Consider the following 24,748-nt stretch of genomic DNA (forward strand, 5'->3'; position numbering starts at 1 on the left):
TGACTGGTAATTTAATTTGATCTCCAAGAAAGCACTCGACTGCGTACAAGAAGCACATTTATTTTACGCAAAGTGATTATGCTTATGTTTACAAAACATAACTTGTCATGTATCAACAACTTATTCTCGTTAGAGCAAATTTTATAAAGGAAACCGAACTGAACCAAATCGGTCACTAGTTCGAATCACCAATTGATGGGTTATTGTGCCCACTTCTAGAGCAAACTTTGAAGTGGGGATGGTAGTGGGTCGTGTCGAGGTACTAATCATTTGGGACATTATTCGACTCCTAAAAATGAAATCACTCCTTATTCCTACAATTATATTTTTAATATATATATACACACACACATAAATAACTTTTAAAAACAAGATATTTATTAGGATTTTTAGCCAAAATGGTCATTGAGATTTGCATAACACGTAACTTTGGTCCATGAGATTGAAAATCAATAGAAATGGTCCCTGAGATTGTTCACCATCAATTATTTTGGTCATTCTGTTAAAAAATTCCGTCAAGTGGTCCCGGAGCTCATACCGGAAACTGGGATTTTTGGCTAGAAGTTTGGGCAATTTTCAAAGCTTCATAACTCAATCGTTTCTTAATCAAATTCGACCCATAATATATCAAAATGAAGATAGGAAAGTGTAGAACACGAATATACCTATTTGGAAACCTAATGGTTGCCAGCGATGGCCGGAAAATAGCCTGAAAGGTGACTGGTCCGCAGGAAAAATGGGAAACTTGCTGGAAACTGGGTAAACTTTAAACGTTCATAACTTATTCAATACTCAACGAAATCGAGTGATTCAAAAATGAAAATCATACTTCTTGATGAGAAAAAGAGAATGGTACCTTTCTCGATGGCTAACTTGCAGTTGTTTGGCAGGAAAATAGCTCGAAAGTGGCTAACTCGACGAGACCAAGACAACCACTTTTGAGCCATTTTTTGGCCAAACAACAGCGAGTTAGCCATCAAGAAATGTACCATTCTCTTTTTCTCATCAATAAGTATGATTTTCGTTTTTGAATCACTTTATTTTGTTGAGTATTGAAGAAGTTATGAACATTTAAAGTTTACCCAGTTTCTGGCGAGTTTTCTAGTTTTCCCGCGGACCAATCACCTTTCAGGCTATTTTCTGGCCATCTCCGACAACCATTGGGTTTCCAAATAGGTATAATCTTGTTCTACAATTTCCTATCTTCATTTTGATATATTATGAGTCGAATTTGGTTAAGAAACAATTGAGGTACAAAGTTTTGAAAATTGCCCAAACTTTCGACCAAAAATCCTAGTTTCCGGTGTGAGCTCATGGACCACTTAACGGAGTTTTTTAACGGAATAACCAACATAATGGATGTTGGACAATCTCAGGGACAATTTCTATTGATTTTCAATCTTAGGGACCAAAGTTATATGTTATGCAAATCTCAGAAACCATTTTAGCTAAAAAGCCACTTTAAAAATTTTATTTAGAAAGATAAATACTCTTACGAAAAGTACATAATTAAATTTTAAAGTGCCAATAATAGATCTCAAAAAGAAAATAAGAGGCAAAAGTTTGTAATGCACATTCAAAAAAGACTTTTGAGCTAAAATGTTCTTTGAGACTGGCATAACTTCTCATTTTGGTATTTGAGATTTGAAAACGATAAAAGGAGTTCTTGAGTTTCTCTACCATAAATCATTTTGGTCATTTTGTGAAAATTCTATTAAATAAGGACTAAAATGACAAAAATGCTCTCAAGTTAATAAACAATAGGCCAAAATTATTTGACAATCTCAGGTAGGCCTGGCAAACGGGTCGTGTCTGTCGTGTTCGTGTCGTTTTCGTGTAACACCTGTTATCTTAACGGGTCATGTCGTGTCACACCTGTTATCTTAACAGGTCGGGTCACTTTACCCGTTGGGTACAGTGACCCGACCCGTTATGACCCGTTAAGAAAAATATTTTTTTTTCTTAAATTTGCACATACCACACTTTGCCACATAAATATTACTTCAAAACATTAAAACACATAATTTGATATATATATATATATATATATATATAATTATTTTAGTTTTTAGGGGTATAAAATTGTTAAATTAATATATATAATTATTATAGTTTATTCATACTTTCATTAAGTATAACATAAGATTTTGTGGTATCCACTAGTGTAATTTTTTAAATTGGAGATTGAATTCATTCATTGTATTCATATAGGGTCAAGGAGTGTAGCCGTAAAAAATCATCAAAATCGGAATTAAAATAACCGTTAAATCGTGATTTTTCGTTTTATAACTGTCGAAAAGTTTTGTCCCGTTACTTGATCTATGAATGTTTATTTTTTACAATTTTTAGCGTATGCGATCTTGAAGTATATACAAACATGTTTGACGGTTGGATCGTTGAAACTAGTTTCGTAGAATACCTATCTCATCAAAACAATAGATTCACTAACACTTAAGAGTTTATTCATACTTTCATTAAGTATAACAACAAATCCACTAGTGTAAATATTTTAAATTGAAGATCAAATTCATTCATTGTATTCATATAGGGTTAAGGAGTGTAACTGTAAAAAAATCATCAAAATCGGAGTTAAAATAATCGTTAAATCATGATTTTTGTTTTTATAACCATCGAAAGGTTTTGTCCCGTTACTTGATCTTTATATGTTTGTTTTTTTGCAATTTTGGCGTATGCGATCTCGAAGTATATACAAACATGTTTGACGGTTGGATTGTTGAAACTAGTTTCATAGAATGCTTATCCCATCCAAACAATAGATTCACTAACACTTAAGAGTTTATTCATACTTTCATTAAGTATAACATAAGAGTTTGTGGTATCCACTAATGTAAATATTTAAAATTGAAGATCGAATTCTTTCATTGTATTCATATAGGGTCAAGGACTATAGCTGTAAAAAATCATCAAAATCGGAGTTAAAATAACCGTTAAATCGTGATTTTTCGTTTTATAACCGTCGAAAAGTTTTGTTCGGTTACTTAATCTCTGAATGTTTATTTTTTACAATTTTTGGCATATGCGATATCGAAGTATATACAAACATGTTTGACGGTTGGATCGTTGGATCGTTGAAACTAGTTTCGTAGAATGCTTATCCCATCAAAACAATAGATTCACTAACACTTAAGAGTTTATTCATATTTTCATTAAGTATAACAACAAATCCACTAGTGTAAATATTTTAAATTGAAGATCGAATTCATTCATTGTATTCATATAGGGTCAAGGAGTGTAGCTGTAAAAAATCATAAAAATCGGAGTTAAAATAACCGTTAAATCGTGATTTTTCGTTTTATAACCGTCAAAAAGTTTTGTTCGGTTACTTGATATCTGAATGTTTGTTTTTTGTGATTTTTTAATGATGCGATCTCGAAGTATATACAAACAAGTTTGACGGTTGGATCGTTGAAATTAGTTTCTTATAATTCGTATCCCATCAAGTTCAATGGTATATATATATTTATTAAGTAGATTTAAATCTATTTATTTTGTACGTATAATTATTATAGTTTTTAGGGCTATAAAATTTAAAATTGTTGATGCACAAAATCAGCGAAGACTTTGGTACAACAGAAAGTGTCAGGTTTTGTGACCTTCGCTTGGTTGCTTCGGTCACTAGTGAGGATAAGTACGTAAATGAATAGAGACAGAGAAGCAAACACAGGATGTACGTGGTTCACCCAGATTGGCTACGTCCACGGAGTAGAGGAGTTCTCATTAATTGTGAAGGGTTTACACAAATACATAGGTTCAAGCTCTGGTTTAGTGAGTTCTAGTGAATAGTTTAGTACAAAATGACATTAGAGATTGTTGTGGGAGAATGATCCCTATTTATAGAAGAGAGTTTCTAGTTTTGTTCTAATATTGACACATGTCGTGTTGTGATTGGCTTCTGATGTTGACACGTGTCGTGCTGTGATTGGCTTCTGATGTCGACACGTGTCGCATTGTGATTGGCCTTCTGGTTGAAGGGAAACTCTTCTGGGTCCTTGACGGTATAATGTTGACCGGTGCTCGGTAGTTTCGGGATTAGTCAAGTATGGTACAAACAGTGCTCCCCTAAGTTCCCGAGTGAGGGAAGCTCCTCGGTTGGGGACTTGCAAGATCCAAGCCGCTGAGTAATCACGAAACTTCTAAGTACCGAGGTGTGGTATCGTCTTCACTTGCCTTATCTTTCTCATAGGTAGATGTGGCATCTTCTCTGGAAGTACGCTTCCTCCATCCAGGGGTGGTATCTTTAACCGATGAAGATGCACAAGGTAATGTATCAATTTCACTTGAAGCTTACTTGTAGTTTCGGGCTTGGTCAAGTGCGATACAAACCCTATAGTAGGAGTCCCCCAAGTCGCCGAGCTAGGAGATCTGCCGAAAGAGGTGACAGACAAGGTAAGCAGTCAAACTTCCAAGTAAGCAACCCAGGATCAGAGGTTTGACTTCGGCTTCCGGTTGATTGTTCTCCTTCTCCTTGTCTCTCATTCAACTGCCAGGATAAGGAGAAGCAAATGGATAAGAGATGATATGAGATACTTTTGCTTTTAAAGAAGTAACTTTCCACAGGCTTATTCTTGAACTGTGCTGGAGGGTTTTTTGGTGCCCTTCAGAGTATAAGGCCGACTCAAAGATTTGAGGGTCAAAACAAGTCCATCAAATCTAGAGTACGTTCGACCTTGATGATATGGGATACTTTTGCTGTTGACGGAATAATGAATGTGGTATGGAAAGGTGTCGTGCTGTAGTGATCTGTTTCAGCTCACCGTTGAACCTTCTGCTTCAATCTTTTGCATAGCAGAAATGGTGTGCAACCTTTGCATTTAAATGGTCCTTCAGAACATTCCTTCATAGTGACTCATCCACGCTTGGCAGCTTCAGTGTAAAGAGCCAATATCTGATCAACTGTCATGAGGTATTTGCCGGTGGAATTCGTGACCTTGACAGCAGTTGAGGATGAGTACTCGAGAGCAATGCTAAGTAAGCAACCAGGCAAAGGCTCCAGGCAGTCAGTTCCAAATTGGAGGTTTGATTTCAGGTTCCGACTGACTGCTCTCTTTCTCCTTGTCCTGCAGGTGTGGACAAGGACAAAGACAAAGACAGGGAGAAAGCATGATATGGGATACTCTTGCTTTCGACCCTGATGATATGAGATACTCTTGTTCTTGGTGTGGCTTATTTGCTGAGGTATTATCGGGGGGGAAATAAAGCTGAGTATTTCGAGAGGTTATGTTGAGGGTGCCTTTTCGAATGCGAGAAAGGGTTGAGCATTTTTGCAGGTTTGCCTGTCCGTTGAGGAGGGAGGTCAATGTATATAGGGATTTCCCAATAACAAGTAGTAATGCTATTCCTTTACCCTTCTTGGTCACAGCAATGTAGTGGGAGCTGCCAGCTTCATGTGTTTTAATTTTGTCAGAGCACTTTGAAAAAGTGGTATGTGGTATCTGGAAAGCTGATGTTACGTGTGAAGATTACAGACAAGCTTTATCTAAGGAAATCTGGCTCTCGAAGTTCTGAGAGTTGTGCCTCTTCGGTTTTCGAACAAGCAATCCCGTCGAGGATCTGACTCTCGAGATTCGGAAAGCGGTGCTACTCCGGTTTTTGAGAAAGTAATTATGTTGGGAGTCTTTTCTCGAATGTGAGTAAAGGTTGGACGTTCTTGCCAACCTGTCTTGCCGTAAAACACGGAGGTCGACACACATAGGGACTTTCCAGTTGTCAAGCAGTGGTGCTGTTCCTTTACCCTTATGGGTAATAGTAGGGTAGCTGGAACTTCGAAATTCTCGTGCCTAAACTTTGTCAGAGATCTTTGACAAAGTTATATGTGGTACCCGAGGAGTTGATGGTGCATATGGAGAGCGGTGATTGAACAGTGAGATTCACGTGCTTTCTACTTCACCAGAAATCTTCGACAGATTGCCCGTAATTTCCGCAAAGCTGAGTGTGCATGTGACAGGTGCTGACGAGGCTGAAAAAGCAGGTGCTTCTTCGATTTCTGAGATCGGCCCTCGTGGTCTCTGAGCAGCCCAGCTTTTGAGAAAGCAAACGCCTCTTCGATTTTTGAAGCTCCGTCGAGTGCAGATTTTTATAGAGGCTGGCATTAAGTTCCACAGCACACTTGAATCTCTACCAGTAGAAGCTCATTTCTTGCACTTCTAAGATCTTGATTTGTCTGACCTCTTCCCTCTTCAACACATTTGAAAATGTCTGGACCCTCCGACCGTCGTTTTGACTTGAACCTTGGAGAAGAGACAGCCACGCCTTCTCCAGACAACATATGGCGCCCATCATTCATATCCCCTACTGGTCCTCTTACCGTTGGGGATTCTGTGATGAAGAATGATATGACCGCTGCAGTGGTGGCCAGGAACCTTCTCACTCCCAAAGATAACAGACTACTTTCCAAACGGTCTGATGAGTTGGCTGTTAAGGACTCTCTGGCTCTTAGTGTTCAGTGTGCAGGTTCTGTGTCTAATATGGCCCAACGCCTATTTGCTAGAACCTGCCAAGTTGAATCATTGGCTGCTGAAGTGATGAGTCTCAAACAGGAGATTAGAGGGCTCAAGCATGAGAATAAGCAGTTGCACCGGCTCGCCCATGACTATGCTACAAACATGAAGAGGAAGCTTGACCAGATGAAGGAATCTGATGGTAAGGTTTTACTTGATCATCAGCGGTTTGTGGGTTTGTTCCAAAGGCATTTATTGCCTTCGTCCTCTGGGGCTGTACCTGGTAATGAAGCTTCAAATGATGAACCTCCAATGCCTCCTCCTTCTGGGGTTTTGTCAAGTACTGAGGCTCCGGATAACCACCCTCCGGTGCTTTCTCTTTCTGGGGCTCTACCGACTGCTGAGACTTCCCCTAAGCAACCTTTGTGAAGGCTCCCTTTTGTTTGTTTATTTTGACTCATGTATATGTACATATTTGTGGCTTATCGAAAATATTAATAAATAAGCTTTGCTTCATTTCAACATATTGTGTTAAATACACCAAAGCCTTCTTCATAAAGTTCTTTGAATTTTTGCTTTTGTTGAAACCTGTATTGTTGAAGCTTTGTGAGTGAAGCATGTAGTTTGAGGTAGTGTTCCCTTAATTTCCCGAGTAAGGAAAACTTCTCGATTGGGGACTTGAAAAATCCAAGTTGATGAATAGTCGCGAAACTCTTGAGTACCGAGGCTTAGTAGCATATGGCGGGAATCCCCCAAGTCTCCAGTCGAGGGAGTTGACGAATGAGGTGTCTAGCTAGTAGTCAATGTCATGAGTAGGAAAACTTCACTTGTTTCTTTTCGAAGTGGTAACCCAGGGCTCTTTCTTCATATATTGTTTTTTGTTATGAAGATGTGTTAGGCCCAAAGAAGTGGAGGCCTAGGCCCTTTTTTTTTTTTTTTTTTTTTTTTTTTTTTTTTTTTTTTTTTTTACTCCCTCCCTTTTTATTTGGAATGTTTGTACAGATATCTATAATGTGGCCTTTGTCATGATTTTGGAGGATGGGTGTATTCGAATCCAATGAGGGGTAGGGTATGACTCATTATCATGTGCCATGATTTTGTCTTCCTTTAGCTTTTCTTTTGCTTTGCTTTACCATTTTTGCTTTCCTTTAGTCTTCCTTTAGCTTTTCTTCAATATAACACCATTTTCTGTGGCTCAGATCGCAAAACCATCTTCATGAAAGTTGTTCCTTAGCTCGTGAACTACAACATATCCGAATTGGAGATCCATCGGAGCAGTACAACTCCAGAAATTCAGGTATGATGAGTGATTGTTCGTCATTTGTATATCAACGCGTCAGACTTGTTGTGAGCTTCAAAAACTCCATTTTCTCTTGCTCAGATCAACATACTTTCTTCATCGAAGTTGTTCCTTAACTTGTGAACTACAACATATCCAAAATTGAGATCCCTCGGAGCTGTATAACTCAAGAAATTCAGGTATGATGAATGACTGGTTATTATTTTTCTGTCAACCCGTCAGATTTGTTGTGAGCTTCGAAACTCCATTTTCTATTGTTCAGATCAGCATGCTTTCTTCATTGAAGTTGTTCCTCATCGTCTCTTTCATAACATATCAAAAATTCAGAATGAACTAATGGTTAAATATTTCCAGATCTTCGAAACATCACAGCAGCTTCGAAATCTGCAAGAATCCGACTGTCATGTTTGGAGCTTCAACACTTTAATTTCCGTCGCTCAAACAGAAATGGTTCCTTCTTGAAAGTTGTTCATATGCTCAAGAACTATAGGGTGTCCAAAATTCAGCTCCATTGGAGAAGAGCAGAGGTTGCAGAAATTTGATAGATGAAAGGAGGCGGAAGAGGGAGAGAGAGAAAAAGTCTCTTGGGTTGGATTTCTATTTTGGGGCAGATTCCAATTTTTGTAGCACCTTCATTATTGATGAATTGCTTGTACTTTTGTCCATTATGAAACTTGGGACTTTGGCTTGTTGTTGGATCTATTATAATATGTTTGGGAACATATATAAGTGAATAAATAAGAAGGAAAATTTTGGGCCCTTGTGGGTGTAAAACAAAAAATGTTTATGTTTACCCAAGTGTTTTTGTACAAGTTCAAGGGCATCTTGGGTTTTGTGAACAAAATTTGTTTATTTGGAGCAAGGTTTTGTGTTGAAGCTTTGTAGGTGAAGCTTTGGTGTTGAAGCTTTGTAGGTGAAGCTTTGTAGATGAAGCTTTCTAGGTGAAGCTTTGATGGTGAAGCTTTGTAGATGAAGCTTTGTAGATGAAGCTTTCGAGGTGAAGCTTTCGAGGTGAAGCTTTGATGGTGAAGCTTTGTAGATGAAGCTTTCTGGGTGAAGCTATGTAGGTGAAGCTTTGTAGGTGAAGTTTTTTGGCTGTGTATGAATAGATCTATTGTTTGGATATAAGTCATTGTTTGGTTGTTCCTTTCTTTGTATAGTCTTGTCGACACATACTTAGATTTTGTTTCGTGTTGGATATATCTGCTTTGAGGTTTCAACACTTGAGTGTTCCATTGCTAGGAATGTAAAAGAGTGAGGGCCGAGTTGGCTAAATTACCTCTTTATTGAATTCATTGCCAAATGGCCTTCATTACATAGGATGCCGAACGGCTATAGCTCAACACTTGTACATCGTGAGTCTATTTGTAGTAGTACTTCAAGTGATCAGTGTTCCATGGATGGCCAAGGGTCTTGCCATCGGAGCTTCTAAGTGTGTAAGAGCCAGGGCGACTGATGCCAATGACTTCATACGGTCCACCCCAGTTTGGACTAAGTGTGCCTTCACTCGGGACTCTGTCGCAGAGTAATCTTTTCTTTAAGACCCAGTCTCCTATTTTGAAAGAGCGAGGCTTGACCCTAGAGTCATAATAGTTGGAGATGCGCTGCTTGTAGGCGACATTCCTCAAGTGAGCTTGGTTTCTGTGTTCCTCGACTAAATCCAAGTTGAGGGTGAGTTGTTTGTCATTTTCACTTTGAATGTAGTTCTGGACTCGGAATGTTGCTTGCTCGAGCTCAACAGGGACAACCGCCTCTGTGCCAAAGGCAAGTGAGAATGGAGTTTCTCCTGTTGAAGTCCGATATGAAATGCGATATGACCAAAGAACTTGGGGTACAAATTCTGGCCAACAGCCTTTAGCTTTGTCCAAGCTGGTTTTCAAAGTGCGCTTGATTATTTTGTTGATGGCCTCAACTTGTCCATTAGACTGGGGATGAGCTGGAGAGGCAAAGCATAAGTTGATGTTGAACTTAGAGCAGAACAACCTGAACTTCTTGTTGTCAAACTGTCGCCCATTGTCAGTGACTATCGCATTGGGAATGCCGAATCTACAAAGGATGTTCTTCCACACGAAGTCTTCTATCTTTGCCTCAGTAATGGTTGCCAAGGGTTCTACTTCGGCCCACTTTGTGAAGTAGTCCACTGCAACGACTGCGTAACAGACTTTGCCCTTCCCTGCCGGCATTGGGCCGATCAAATCAAGTCCCCACTGGGCGAAGGGCCAAGGGCTGATCATAGGAGTAAGAGGCTCTGGAGGGGAATGAGGAATAGTCGCATATCGTTGACATTTGTCACATGAGCGGGATACTTTGATGGCATCCTGGTGGAGTGTTGGCCAGTAATATCCTTGGCGAAAAGTCTTGTGTGCTAGGGACCGAGATCCAGCATGATCTCCACAGACTCCCTCATGTATTTCCCGAAGGACGATTTCCGCCTCGGCAGGCGTAAGACACCTTAAGTATGGCAGGCTAAAACCTCGCTTATAGAGTTGATCATTGATGATCAGGTAGCGGGTAGACTTGTATCGAATTTGCTTAGCCTGGACTTTATCATTTGGGAGGGTGCCATGAGCAAGGAAATTATAGATCGGGGTGATCCAACTATCCCCTTGTTGTAAGTTGCATACTTCTGCGGCCATGGTGCTTGGTGTTGCCAACAGTTCGACATGAATTTTTCTTCCAATCTTGTCTTCCACAGCTGAGGCGAGGCGAGCCAGGGCGTCTGCATGACTGTTTGCCGCTCGAGGAACTTGGGTGATCTGGTAGTGGAAGTGCTTGAGCAAAAGTTGTGTTTGCGCAAGATATGCTGCCATGGAGCTGTCCTTAGCATCAAAGTTGTTGGTAACCTGGTTGACCACTAATTGGGAGTCACTGAAAATATCAATTTGTTTAACCCCGAGGTGTTTGGCCAAACGTAATCCTGCTAGAAGGGCTTCATACTCGGCCTCATTGTTTGATGCCTTGAATTTGAAACGAAGAGCATACTCCATTGCTACTTTGTCGGGCGTAGTCAAGACTAGTCCCGCTCCACAGCCCTGTTGGTTGGATGAGCCATCAACATACAGACTCCATGCTGGGGTTGTTGGTTCTATCTTCTGAGCTTCCGGGGGTAATGAAGCCACTGCTTCAGGTGTAGAAGCAATGTCAACCGGATATGTGAAGTCGGCAATGAAGTCTGCCACTGCTTGGCCCTTCTCAGCTGGCTTTGGTTGGTAGGAGATGTCAAACTCACCCAACGCTATTGCCCATTTGATCATTCGCCCTGAAGTGTCAGGACTTTGGAGTATCTGTCGAAGAGGATAATTGGTAAGCACGATGATGGAGTGCGCTTGGAAGTAAGGGCGGAGTTTTCGAGCAGACATGACCAATGCTAGAGCTAATTTCTCAATGTTGGAGTATCGTGTCTCCGCATCTTGTAGGGCCTTGCTAGCGTAGTAGACGGGCCGTTCGACACCACTGTCCATTCGAATAAGAACAGAACTGACTGCTGAAGCCGAAACCGATAGATAGATGATGAGAGTGTCACCAACTTCTGGTTTGGAGAGCAGAGGGGCTTTACTCATGTACTCTTTGAGGTTCCTGAATGCCTTGGCACATTCCTCCGTCCATGTAATGTACTTCTTATTTCCCTTGAGTGCTTTGAAGAAAGGAGCACATCTGTCTGTGGCCTTAGAGATGAATCTGGTTAAGGCTGCCACCTTGCCAGTAAGGCTTTGGATGTCTTTTGAAGTTATTGGCTCTTTCATGTCGAGGATTGCTTTGATCTTTTCAGGGTTAGCTTCAATGCCTCGTTGGCTAATCATGAAGCCTAAGAATTTGCCAGAGCCCACGCCGAAGGCACATTTATTGGGGTTCAACCTCATTCGATACCTCTTTAGAATGGTGAAAGTTTCAGATAGGTTGGTGATGTGTTGGTCAGCATGTTTGCTTTTGACTAGCATATCATCAACGTAAACTTCCATGTTCCTCCCAATTTGTTCGGCGAACATTGAATTGACCAGTCTCTGATAAGTTGCTCCTGCATTCTTTAGGCCGAAAGGCATGACTTTATAGCAATATAGTCCCCTGTCTGTAGTGAAGGCCGTGTGTTCTTGGTCTGAGGGGTTCATGAGGATTTGGTTGTATCCTGAATAAGCGTCCATAAAGCTCAAGAGCTCACACCCTGCCGTAGAGTCTATAAGCCTGTCAATAAGAGGAAGAGGGAAACTATCTTTCGGACACCCTTTGTTTAGGTCGGTGTAGTCAACACACATCCTCCACAAGACCTTTTGAAGCAAAAGACTTTCTTTGGTCGGATTTTTCCTAACAAGGACCACATTTGCTACCCATGTCGGGTAATTGACTTCGCGGACAAAGCCTATGCCTTTGAGTTTTTCAACTTCTGCTTTCATTGCCTCGTATCGTTCAGCGTCATAAGATCTTCGCTTCTGTCTCACCGGCTTGATCTTGGGGTCAATACTCAAACGATGACAGATGACATCGGGAGAGATGCCTGGCATGTCCTTGTATGACCAGGCGAAGACTTCAGTGTTCTCTTTCAAAAAAGATATCAATGCTAACCGAAGGGGTGGTGACAATGTGGTGCCAATATTCACCATGCGGTCTGGATGGTCTTTGGAGATAGAGATCTTCTCTAACTCTTCAGCGGGTTGTGCTTGTTGGGTGAATGAGTCATCTCGAGGGTCGTCGGGTTGACTGTTGCCATCCTGAAGACCCGAGTTGGATTCATCTGGACTGGTCTTTACGACTTGGTTATGTATAAAGAGAGTCTCCTTGGGGACATGCAGGTGTTGTTGTTTGACTGAAGTGTTGTAACATGATCGAGCACTAAGTTGATCTCCCCTGATGTACCCATTGCCGAAAGGGGTTGGAAACTTCATCAACAACATATGTGTGGATACCATGGCCTTGAGATCATTGATGCCTGTGCGCCCAAAGATGACATTGTATGCCGTCGGGCAGTTGACCACTAGGAAGTTAGTGGTAATGGTAGCTGTGTAAGGGCCTGTACCAATAGTAAAGGGTAAATGTATGCTCCCTAAGGGTTGCACGATATCACCGGAGAAGCTTATCAGAGGAGAAATCGAGCGATCGAGCAAGTGTTCATCTACACTGAGTGCCCTGAAAGCTTCGGCAAACATGATATTGACCGAAGCCCCTGTGTCTACGAGGATTCGTCGAACATCAAAGTTGGCTATGTGAGCCTCCACGATCAATGGGTCGTTATGAGGGTAGATGATGCCTCTTTCTTCCTCAGGGTAGAAACATATCGGATCCTAGTTAGGCTTTTGATACTTCCCTCCCCTGATGTCTTCCACGTGAAACACTTGGTGACCAGGCCTCAGAATTCGTTCACTGTTTTTCATGGCCCTATTGGAAGATTCAGATATGGGTATGCCGCCGCTTATGGAATATATGACATTCACCTGGCGTTGGTTACGGTTATCCCTTTGAGGGTGAAGAAGGAATTGATCAATTTTTTCTTCTCGTGCCAAAGCTTCAATACGATCACGGAGGATGATACATTTCTCGCTATCATGGCCGTTATGCTCATGGTAGCAACAAAACATGCCCGCGTTATTCGGGGGCGTGTAATCTGGGTGCCTCGGCTTTGGCTTTGGTATCAGGTGAGCTATGCTGGGGTAAATGGCCGCGCATGTGGCATTCAAGGGCGTGTATGTCTCATACCTTGGGGTAGGGGGTATCTTGACGCGGGTTTGACCCACTGCATTGACTGCCTGGGGGCGAGCGTTATTGTGGCGATACCCTTGGTTATCGGGATAGTGTCCCTTACTCTTTTTACTGAAAGGAGAGTGGTGAGGATGGAAATCCTTCCTCTTGCCTTGAAATTGATATGTCTGTTGATTCGGCGAAGCATTATGCAAGGCATGGGGAGGTGCCACTGCTGTTTGGAAAGTCGAGGTCTTCTCATTTAGGTGAGTCTGGCTTCCACCTCCCACTTGTTGATAAAGGATGGTTGTAGGGGGTTTCTCCTGATATGTCTTTGCCTCGGCGGAGGCATGGTTATAAGCCTGCGCCATCACCTCAGAGTAAGTCTTCCAAGTATTGGCATTGATCATGTATTTAAAGAAACAATCACGTAGGCCTGCCGTGAAGGCTTTGAGGGCAGTCTTGTCGTCTGCCTCGGCACACCGGGAGTATTCATGGCTGAAGCGGCCAGCATACATACGTAATGACTCGTCTGGCTTCTGGCGGATAGTGTACAAGTCATCTGCAGAGTGCAAGCGATCGGTTTGGAAAATGTGTTGGGAAACAAATAGTTTCCTCAATTCCTCAAATGAGTCTACCGTCTCAGGTGTAAGACGACAATACCAATTTAGAGCTCCACCAGAGAGGGTGGAGGGGAAGAGAAGACATCACTCTTCGTCGGTGTGCATCCGGTATGCCATGGTGGACTCAAAGAGGTTAAGGTGCTCAATCGGGTCCTCTTTTCCAGTATAAAGTTGCAAGCCAAGCTTTTGCTTTGTCTTTGCTTGAAGGGGGGTGTTGAGGATCCTCCTTGTAAGAGGGCCAGGCCTGGGTTGGTTCCAGTCAGGTATTTCAGCCTGACGTTCAGCCTTCAACTTGTTTACTTCCTCAAGAAGTTGTAGGACAAGGGGGTCCTGAGCGGAGTTATGTGTCACTGGAGCTTTCTTTCGTAAATCTCCATCTCCTCTTGGAATTAGGAAAGTTTGATCAAGGGCATGTGATTTTTCCCTGGACTCGCTGTACTGGCTTCCAGGGTATGTCTGTCGGAACACCTCTGAGTCCCCTGTACCCTCATGTCTCTCTAGGACTTGTTGCACCTTCCCCAAATTGGTGGCCGGCTTGGGCCGTGGCAGGGGACTGAGTCTCTCAGAAATCCTTGGGTCATTAATCTTTGAGCTTATATGGATGGAATTCTCTCGACGTTGCTTCAGGAAATCCCGACAATCGCGAAAGACGGCTTTCGATCCTTCTGCCCCTTCAGCAAAGAGGTGTCTCCCTCCACTTCTCATGGTTCGGGTCGAAGCAACTGGGTTAAGAGAAGCCTCATGTTGATTATCAAGTCGAGGGGTAATCTGGTCCCTATCAGGGATATCTATGTCGAATGCATGTGACCCTCCATGTTGGAGGGCACCCAGTTGATGGTTGACTTCCACGGGGGCAACAAGCTCGCGTGTCTGAGCTTGCCTAGCTTCGTGGAGTGTCTCGAAGAGCTTCTCATATTGCTCCTGGAGGACCTCATTCCTCATTGCTATCTTGTTGTTCTGAGCTTCCAACTCATCGACTTTAGCTTGAAGAAGAACTCGTTTTCCTTCCTTCTTTCGTTGTTTCGCACTATGTGCAAGGGGGGTGTCATTCTGTGTGCTGTGGCTTCCTTCGCTTCCCATGTTGGAGAGGGATGCCTGGTCAAAAGAAAGTGTACGAATGATAGAAACCAGCTTGACACAGCTGAAGAGAGTAGGAATAAGTGTCGTTTCCCACAGACGGCGCCAAATGTTGATGCACAAAATCAGCGAAGACTTTGGTACAACAGAAAGTGTCAGGTTTTGTGACCTTCGCTTGGTTGCTTCGGTCACTAGTGAGGATAAGTACGTAAATGAATAGAGACAGAGAAGCAAACACAGGATGTACGTGGTTCACCCAGATTGGCTACGTCCACGGAGTAGAGGAGTTCTCATTAATTGTGAAGGGTTTACACAAATACATAGGTTCAAGCTCTGGTTTAGTGAGTTCTAGTGAATAGTTTAGTACAAAATGACATTAGAGATTGTTGTGGGAGAATGATCCCTATTTATAGAAGAGAGTTTCTAGTTTTGTTCTAATATTGACACATGTCGTGTTGTGATTGGCTTCTGATGTTGACACGTGTCGTGCTGTGATTGGCTTCTGATGTCGACACGTGTCGCATTGTGATTGGCCTTCTGGTTGAAGGGAAACTCTTCTGGGTCCTTGACGGTATAATGTTGACCGGTGCTCGGTAGTTTCGGGATTAGTCAAGTATGGTACAAACAAAAATCATATATATAATTCTTATAGTTAATATTTTGGGGGTATAATTATTATAGTTAATTTAATATATATATATATATATATATGTATATAATTATAGTATTTTTTAGGGTTATAAAATTATTAAATTAATATTCTGCTTATCGTGTATTGTGTTATCCACGTGTATACTCGAATCAACCCGTTACTTAACAGATGCTTATCGGTTTACCCAACAACGACCCGATTCATTATCGTGTCAACCCGAACACCTATTAATTTCGTGTCGTGTCGTGTTGGGTTATCGGATCGTGTCAGGAATTGACATGCCTAATCTCAAGGAATGACCAAAATGATTGATGGTGGACAATCTCAGGGACCACTTCTATTGATTTCAAATATCAAGAACTAAAGTGAAGAAGTGTGTCAATCTCAGAGACAATTTAGACAACAAAAAAAAAAAAACCTAAAAAATGATTAGCAAGAATAGTACAAGCCCAATAGACCTAATGGACTAAAAATAGGAAAAACTAAAATGGACCAACAGTACCCGTCAATCAACTGTTTATGCTACTTCAACAACAATACTATAACGACTAATTTCTCTGAAAAACAAATAAGGATAATATAAAAAGAAAAAGTAGAAAATATAAGGTTCGTTCGTCGAAAACTTATTTTAAAATAATTGAAAATACTTTTTTATGAATTTTTTTATAAAAATAATCTTTGTAAAAATACTAGTGAATTATGAAAAAAGTATTAAAGTGTTTCTTACAAGAAAGTATCAATAGTACTTCTTGCTTGATGTACTTAAGTAGTTTTAAAACTCAAAAACATTTTATCTAAAAAACATTTAAGTCATTTTAAAAAAACTTCCAATCTAAATGAGTAGTCTTTGTCTGGAGTTGTGCGTCTACACGTCTGTCTCATCTAATTGAGCGATTTTTTAGTATGTCCGAAACATGAGAGAAATTTTTAGTTGTGACGAGAATATGGGTGGTACACCACGTGTTTTTATGTAAGTGGTAGGCAATTTTATTTTTTAAGTTATTAACTTTTTAACACACATATCCCACCATTTTCTCTCCTACTGCAACCCATCCTGCTACCCATACCCTCAAGTCCTCACTCTTCCCCTGTCACGCTTTCCTTCCTCTGTTTTTTTCCTGCAGTGCTTTATTTATGTTTTCCTTTGAGCTTTCTTTGAGCTTTGTCTCAGTTTGTTTGAGCTTTGTCTCAATTTCTCCGAGCTTGTCTTAGATCGGAACTTGTAGACACCTTCATGCTCCGATGTTTCCTTCCATCGAGAGTCCACAACTACCAACCACTGTTACTCAGCCCCTGATGCTTCTACTCGGTGACGTGCTTGGGTTTTGGGTGGCTGTTAAAGTGCTTTTTGCACTATTTGGTAGGATTATGGGAGCACTCACAGCGCTAGTGACTCGCTCACCCCCTTTTTCCAGTGATTCGGTTGTTGCTTTTGGTTTGAGTTTTGGTGGTGGTGGCCTTCCGATGGAGGCTCGTCAGATTTGGTGGTGATTGCTGGTTTCCTCTTTATTTTTAAGGTTTTTGTTGTTTTTTAGCTATGCCTATTCGGCTTTGTGTTGTATTTACTTTTTCATGATAAGCTTGTATTTCAGTTGTGAGATGCATTTTGGGCTTTCTTTTCCTTGCATTAGTCTCCTTGTTTAATGGAAAAGTAACTTAGTTTGTCCCAAAAAAAAAAAAAAACAATATAACTTCTGTCCAATCATACAGTGACACATAGTATAGCTAATACGGACTCAGAATTAAAAATTTCTCCATTTCATTGCTGATCCGCCACAACCATTACGTATTATCTTTCGAACTTCATCGCTATGCAAAATAATTCCCTCCTCCTTATCCAACGAACAGTTCGACCTCCGAGCTCCCAATTTTCTTCCTCACCACCATGACAGTTCCGCCGTATCAGGGTAAAATATTCAGCTATTTGATTAATTTTTATTGGGTTTTAGTTCAATTTTTTTAGTTTTTATTTTATGAATTTTTAACGATCCGAAATGATGGGTTGAACAATTCTATTTTTTTTTACAAATTAGTCATGTGGGATCTCTTAGAACCTGGAAAGACCACAACTTTGATGGAAATTATACTGAAATTTCGATTTTTTATTTTGTGGGTTAATTCTTGAGTTAGCATTTGGAATTAAGCTATTGGTTTGAACTTGAAGCTTCTGGTTGTTCATATGGGTATTCTGCAATTGTTATAAGCTGAGTATGTGGCTGTGATTTCTAATTTTCGACTCGGCTTAACGGTTGCTATTGTTTTGCTGATGATGTTAAGAATAATGAGAGGACGAGTTACTTCAATTCCCCTGCATTGGATGTCTCAGTTGCTTTTCCGCAAGCAACGCCGGCTTCTACTTTTCCTCCCTGCAGTAAGAACATTAACCATCATTATATAATAGATATCGTTCTCATTTGCTCCTTTAAATGGTATTATCGTTCTCATTTGCAGAAGCAACGCCGGCTTCTGCAATTGTTATCTGCATGTTAAAGGGTTTGACTGAGCCTGACTATGGAAGTGATGCGAGTGCCTTGAGAGCGACAGCAACAAAGGTCAAGGATTTCAACCTTCTCATTTGCTCCTTTATTTCTATTAAATGGTATTATCGTTCTCTTTTGGTTTTTGGGTGTCATGGCTCCGATCATGCAATATCATGTATTCTTGTGTTGTTGGGATCATCAGGTGGAAGGAGGTTGGGTACTTGAAGGCCAAAAGCGATGGATAGGAAACAGTACATTTGCTGATGTCTTGATTATTTTTGCTCGGAATACAACAACAAATCAGATTAATGGGTATGTAAAAACATAAGCATGCGAACAACCTCTCAATATGTGTTCGAAACTTGATTGTTAAGCTTCAAAGTTATGCAGAATTTATGATTATTTCTTTCTGATTATGTTTCTTCTTGCCTCCAAATTGCTTTGGTGTTTAGATGCCTAGATGCATCCAAAATTTAGCATGATGGTTTTCCGTAGCAGCACTCTCATGTTGAATGCTTTTTCTTTCTCCTGCTATTTCAGATTTATAGTAAAGAAGAATGCCCCTGGACTGACAGCTACAAAAATAGAAAATAAAATTGGTTTAGAGCAAGTACACCCCTAAGGACTTTGTGCCAGATGAGGAAAGGCTACCTGGTGTTAATTCTTTTCAGGATACTAACAAGGTAGGCTGCAAAGCTGCGTTATTGCAATTTGTTTAGTCGTCTCCCTTTAGAGTAATTTAGGCATAAATTCTACTTCTTATTCGAGCTTATGTTTAATAAACAAGACATGTTTAAGCTTGACTAGAGATTCATCTTGGTTTTTGTAATATCTCTTTTTTCCCCTTTTGAGAGATAAGGCTTGATACTGCGATGACGTTATCCCAAAGTTATAACGACGTTATCCCAAAGTTAATAACTCTGAATCTTCTTTCTACGGAGCATGGAGCAAAGTTTTTCATTCTGTTGCCCTAATATAAAACAGATGTGCTATGGTCTCTCATGAGCATTTATTGATTTATTGGTTTGTGTGTGGGGGTCTATGATATGTGTCATAGGTATAAAAACATGCCTAAGCGGTGCTCTCTCTCTCTCTCTCTCTCTCTCTCTCTCATCTTCCATTTACCGTAATTCAAGTTTCCTCTGTATTAAGTCTAAATTATAAGGATTTGAAAGGTATCTGAAGGAGAGGAAACATTGGAGCCCCTCTTGCAGCTTTCCAGATCAACCAAGAGAAACTTGTCCGTATGCTTGGTCATGTTCAAGCTATGGCGCCTCTGCAAGCTGTATGAGGTGGGTAAAATGACTCCAGGTCATGCTAGCATGGGGAAGCTAAGAAAAAATGACGTCCTGATGCATTTATTTATCCTATTGCTTATACATTCAAAATACTGAATGGGTGCAATTTTCAGTCATGCATTCATTTTGTGGTCACCTTGCAGGCTTTCGGTGATTTGGAACCCATCTACACATTCGAAGGCACTTATGACATCAACGCCTTGGTCACCGGTAGGGAAGTCACTGGCATTGCCAGCTTCAGGCCAGCTGCATCGACCCAGCGCAGCCGTCTGTAGTGTAACTTCTCTGAATCTCAACTCCCTCCACAAGTTTCTTTCATTAATAACAAGGTTGTCTAATGTCAAAAGGGATGAAGTGAATTCATCCATTGACAACCAAAAATAAGGACGCCTTATAAATCGTTGTTTTTAGACATTGTATCGGTATAGTTCTGAAAGACAAATAAACGATCCTAGCAGACCCTCGAATTATTCGTCAAAAAAGTGCCACACCTGGGCTTGTGCGCCGCCGGCATAACTCCGTGGGCGGACAAGTTTACGTCCAAATGAGGGACAAAGGAAATGAACTTTTTGAAACCTTATGTCCAGAGGTTGCTAAAACTCGGGCGTCTGTATTGACCAGGTTATCCAACCACAACAGAAGCAAAAGCAAAATTCCCACCAAAGGCTGTAGGGTTTTGTAGGATAAGATTTTAACGGATAGCTAAATGTCATAAGCAGTTACATCTTTGACTGTAAGTGTAACCTTCCAAAATGTTGTCTTCTCCCCCCTCAAGGCCAAGGGAGCCGTTAACACACCCATGAGTTTCGAAGATATTTTTAATCAACAGTTGTCATTCATGAGATAAAAATTTGCTCTTAAGTGCTTGGAGTTTGGTCTAAATAGCCTTCAAGTTGGAGAAACGTTTGAATAGAAGTGTCTAATCAAGTTTCGTTCTCATGATCATCCAAGAACCTTTCCTTAAGCGATTGGAATTTGATCTAATTGGACTCCAAGTGGGAGAAAAGTACGAGAAGAAGTCTGGTCGAGTCTCGTTCTATTGACCATACATTCCAAAAATCATACATTTCTTTGTAATATTTCTGGCGAGTCTCGTTCTATTGACCATACATTCCAAAAATCATACCTTTTAGTAATACAAGCAAAATTGCCCGTGCTCCGCTGTAGGTTATGCATCCGTAACCACAATTTGACACATTTATTTCTAAATAATTCATCAAGATCGGATTTCTAAGTACCAGCAATATACAATTCACATGATGAGTTTTTAATATGAATTTGAGAGTGATGGTTGTTTAATTGGTATCTAAGATGCAGTAGTAGTTGGTGGTGATGTGGCCAAAATGTGACTCTCAAAATCGAGTCATGATTCCTTGTAGCATAAGTAGAAAAGGAGGTGGTGCAACAAAATCTGTCAGTAATAAAGTAACTTGTATCAAAGCTTAATTCAAAATTTACTATAGCTATCAACAATAACTTTATGCATATTTGAGACAAAGTTGAACCTGATTTAGAGAATTGTTTGAAGCACATGTTGCTTTGCAGTTTAACATTTGCTCTTATAATTGGCCTGATTGCTGCATTTGAACTGTTGATTCCCACCATAAAGAATTTAGGATTCTGCGTTGTTGCCACCGCTGGTCTAAGAATATGTTCAAAAGGTCAAAAAAAATTCTTACAAAAAAAAAAAAAACAATTTAAATAAAGCTCTGTGGCAATAAAAGTGGAATCAGGTTTATATTGAGTATACTATAGACTGAAATCCCGTTATCTTCCATGAAAAATCTCCATGAAATTTTATGGAGATTTGACAAACTTATAAAAAAAAACCTATAAATCACAAAAAACGCAAAGCCCCGGTATCTATTATCGGCCCAGATAGGACCATAACAGAATTTCAGTCTATACCGAATCAATCTCAATTTGTCAGTGTTATACCTGCTCTCCATATAGAAGTTAGGTCTAATATAGTTGTTATCATCTCTTATGTTTCTTTAGTAAAAAAAAAGAAGTTATTTCATTCCAAAACCTTGAAAAACAACCTAAAAGCATCGGTATGACCTCAAGTGAAACTGGTGCCCTTTGTAATTATGTAGTTGGTATATAATTTCTCACCTCAGATTTGTATATTGACATTATACTCACTTAAGCTTCAAAAAAATCCATCAGTCCTAAACCACACATTCAAGGTACTTAAGTTTTTTAAAGCCTACAAATTGAAAATACAATGGAAAAAGAATGAATCTTGGTAAAAACGAAACTCCAAACTATTTTTGGAACTTAATCCTCTAAACTATGACCAACAGCCTTTGAGATTAAAATTTAGAAGACCAGGCAATACTGTTTCCACGTTCTGCCTCTGAGCTTAATTTATCAATAATCTAAGTTCAAAAATGGTAAAAGTGAGGAAACATACCTATCACCCTGCTCTCTGTGATCTATGAAATCCAAGTTCCGCTATGTGACCCTCTGCTTAGTCACTTCTAGGCCTCTGAAGATCAAAAAATACCATAAACTTAATCTTTACCAAAAGCTATAAAGAAATATTTGCCGCACCATTAAATATTTCGCAATTACCTCTGTACATAATCTTGTTGGGGTTTTACCTGTGTGCTTTATTTTCTTTATTAATTTCCCTATCTCTCTCTCTCTCTCATTTCAAATCTTGCATCTCCAGAACAATCCCCAGAAGATAACTTTAATTTGCACAGAAATCTTTGAAATCTAAAGTAAAATAAATTGCTTACCTTTCGTAAATACAGTTATCCGAAACGACGCGGATGCACTGGTGGTAAGTCGGCGTGTGATGTGTTAGCCGCGGGGGGGGGGGGGGGGGGGGGGGGTTGGGGGGGGGGGGGGGGGGGGGGGGGGGGTTGTTACCATCCTTCAAGGCAACCAGAATTTTCAGATAAAATCACACAAAAAAAGCCCCAAATTTAACGAAAATTTGTGCACAACCTAGAAATTTAAAGGAAAAAATCTACGAAAACTTAACTAAAACCCAATTATATTGAATAAGAAAATTTGAAGCATATCTTTACATGCAATAGATGCAGAAGGTACCTTAAGCACCCAGGAATAGTTTGAGACCAACCTCGACGCCGACCTTCACCGGAATCGTCGAAAAACGTGGGAAAGCTCTAAGGAGTTTTCGAAAATCCTCGTTGAAACCATAACAAATCGAGGCATGCAACGGGTGTTTCTTGTTCCTGAGATGAAAGGGACACGATTGGTAAAACGATGAGGTTTGATTCGACGGCTTTCGAACGGAAATAGCTCGCCGTCGTCATCCGGAGAGAATAGCGAGAGGGAAGAGAGAAGGGAAGAACAAAATAAATAAAGTGTATATATCTTTTCTCAGACAGTGGCAGAGAAGTAATAAATCAACTTAACAGGGTCAAAATGGAAAGCACACTGTGCTTATAAACAGTAAATCAGTTAGTTTTGAGTTTTAGTATAGATTAATTTTTGGTATCTAATCGAAACTTATTAAGTGTCATTTTTCTCTGTAATTAAAATTACTTAATCATTTTCAATTCATTGCGTTCCAATTGTAAATTTATTGTGTCTCAAGTTCAAAACTTTCCTTTATATCAATTACATTAAATATAACATAATGCACATTAAATATAACATATTGCAATCATATTAAATATAACATAATGCACATCTCAAAATTACCATTACCATCCATAATCAAAATTATTAGCCTAACCCGCCATACATTTTCCTCCAAAATATAAAACTCAAAATTCTACCACCTACTACTAATTGGACTCCAACCACCACCGCCTTCGCTCAATTCCCGCTGCTGCTCGGCGTCCCTCTCCAACCCCAAACTCCGAATCTTTAGCTGAAACTGCATCACCGCCGTCAAAAACCTCACTGCCTGCCCCGAGCTCAGCAAATCCACCAGCTTCGTCGCCATCGTCGTCCTCAGCAAGTTGGCATTCTCCACCACGGTCTCCAATGCCGACTTAAGCGACTTGATCACCGCGTCGTCCTCCACGATCTCCCCGTGTCCGGCCCTCCCGTACCGCCGCACCGCATCCATGAACGGCGGCGCCGCCACGCTCTCGTGAATCTTGGCGAGCTTGTCGTTGAGCGCGCGCTCCTCGACCCGGGTCGCCTCCCTCAGCCGGGCCATCCTGACCCGCTGCTGGTCGCTCAAATCGGGCACCGACTCGGTCACGAGCCGGAATACGATACCCGGTTTGTACCCGGCGATCCAAAGCAGGCTCCTTTCGTAGGAAGTATACCACGTCGGCGAGAAAGCCAGTAAAACATCCCGCTGTCCAAGTCGCGATTTCTCGTCGTAATACTGCTGGTAATGGAAGAGAACCCGAGACACCAAATCTCGGAGGTCTTCATCTCGGGCCTCGTCGATCGTCTGCTGGGCCGATCAGGGCCGGCCCAGGCCCAGTGCAGGAGGGGCGACCGTTCAGGGTCCAAAAAAATTAGGGGCACCAAAATTATTAGGGCGGTATATTTATATATGTTTTTATAAGAGTATAAATTTATAAAATTTGATTCAAAGACACAGAAATTTAACTAGAAGTGGTGGTTTGTCATTTGAAAATAATAAGGAGGTCTTGGGTTCAAAACACCATGTGTGCTTATTTACTTTCCTTTCTTTTACAAATTTCTTTTTATAAGAGTATAAATTTAGAAAATTTGGTTAAATGATCAAGAAGTTTAATTAGAAACAATGATTTTTGTTGTTTAAAATTAACAAGAGGTCCTAAGTTCGAAATGCTATGTACATGTTTATTCTTTTCAATTTTTACAAATTTTTGTTTGGTTGGTAATTTATTTTTAGTTACTATCTAGTAGCTATGTGGGTTGTTATTTTTAAATATTCGTTTTAATTCAAGTCTAATCTTCAACAAAGAATAATACGTGGACCAAATTTGCAAATTATATGACGTGTCATCAAAATGTTTAATTTAGTAAAACTCGAAAACATCATTATTTTTTAGTCCCATATTGACAAGGTTAGTAAATAAGAAAAAACACCTCACGATTTATTCAAAAACACATTCAAAGTTCAAATGGAAAACAAAACTCATCATCTATCTTCTTGTAAGCCCGAAGTTTTTTTGTTTCCCTCTCTCAATACAAAATAAATTAGTTTTTATGTGTTTCTAAATTATTGAGTTTGAAGTGTTTTTCTAAGTATAATTTTTTCGATGT

The 24,748-nt window shown here is 40.4% G+C and overlaps 2 protein-coding genes, 3 long non-coding RNA genes and 1 pseudogene across 7 annotated transcripts; 3 read left to right on the top strand and 3 right to left on the bottom strand.

Annotated features, from left to right (window-relative positions):
* Positions 1-7,535: 7,535 nt before the first annotated feature.
* Positions 7,536-8,447, top strand: LOC126592418 (uncharacterized). Its single transcript, XR_007612633.1, has 3 exons — positions 7,536-7,755; positions 7,840-7,937; positions 8,113-8,447. It is a non-coding gene; the product is annotated as an uncharacterized LOC126592418 (long non-coding RNA).
* Positions 8,448-17,521: 9,074 nt separating this feature from the next.
* The window catches only part of LOC126592402 (acyl-coenzyme A oxidase 4, peroxisomal-like), a 166,094-nt pseudogene continuing 158,867 nt past the window's right edge, over positions 17,522-24,748 (top strand).
* LOC126592406 (uncharacterized) lies at positions 18,462-19,972 on the top strand. The gene is made up of 4 exons (XM_050258096.1): positions 18,462-18,569; positions 18,798-18,940; positions 19,433-19,549; positions 19,699-19,972. The coding sequence occupies exons 2-4, from the start codon at positions 18,894-18,896 to the stop codon at positions 19,937-19,939; spliced, it is 405 nt and encodes a 134-aa protein (XP_050114053.1). The 5' UTR covers positions 18,462-18,569; positions 18,798-18,893; the 3' UTR covers positions 19,940-19,972.
* Positions 18,500-19,055, bottom strand: LOC126592420 (uncharacterized). Its single transcript, XR_007612635.1, has 2 exons — positions 18,909-19,055; positions 18,500-18,832 (listed from the first exon to the last, which is right to left on the bottom strand). It is a non-coding gene; the product is annotated as an uncharacterized LOC126592420 (long non-coding RNA).
* On the bottom strand, positions 19,378-22,897 carry LOC126592416 (uncharacterized). 3 transcript variants are annotated; one of them, XR_007612630.1, is made up of 7 exons: positions 22,813-22,895; positions 22,619-22,764; positions 22,303-22,439; positions 21,972-22,046; positions 21,061-21,197; positions 19,692-20,966; positions 19,378-19,540 (listed from the first exon to the last, which is right to left on the bottom strand). It is a non-coding gene; the product is annotated as an uncharacterized LOC126592416 (long non-coding RNA). The 3 variants fall into 3 exon arrangements; XR_007612631.1 differs by having other exon boundaries at positions 22,650-22,897; XR_007612629.1 differs by having other exon boundaries at positions 22,619-22,896.
* On the bottom strand, positions 23,179-24,006 carry LOC126592407 (uncharacterized). Its single transcript, XM_050258098.1, has one exon. It carries the CDS (start codon positions 23,700-23,702, stop codon positions 23,310-23,312), a length of 393 nt encoding a protein of 130 aa, XP_050114055.1. The 5' UTR covers positions 23,703-24,006; the 3' UTR covers positions 23,179-23,309.

Source organism: Malus sylvestris, chromosome 12 (genome assembly GCF_916048215.2).
Source record: "Malus sylvestris chromosome 12, drMalSylv7.2, whole genome shotgun sequence".
Classification (NCBI taxonomy): Eukaryota; Viridiplantae; Streptophyta; class Magnoliopsida; order Rosales; family Rosaceae; genus Malus; species Malus sylvestris.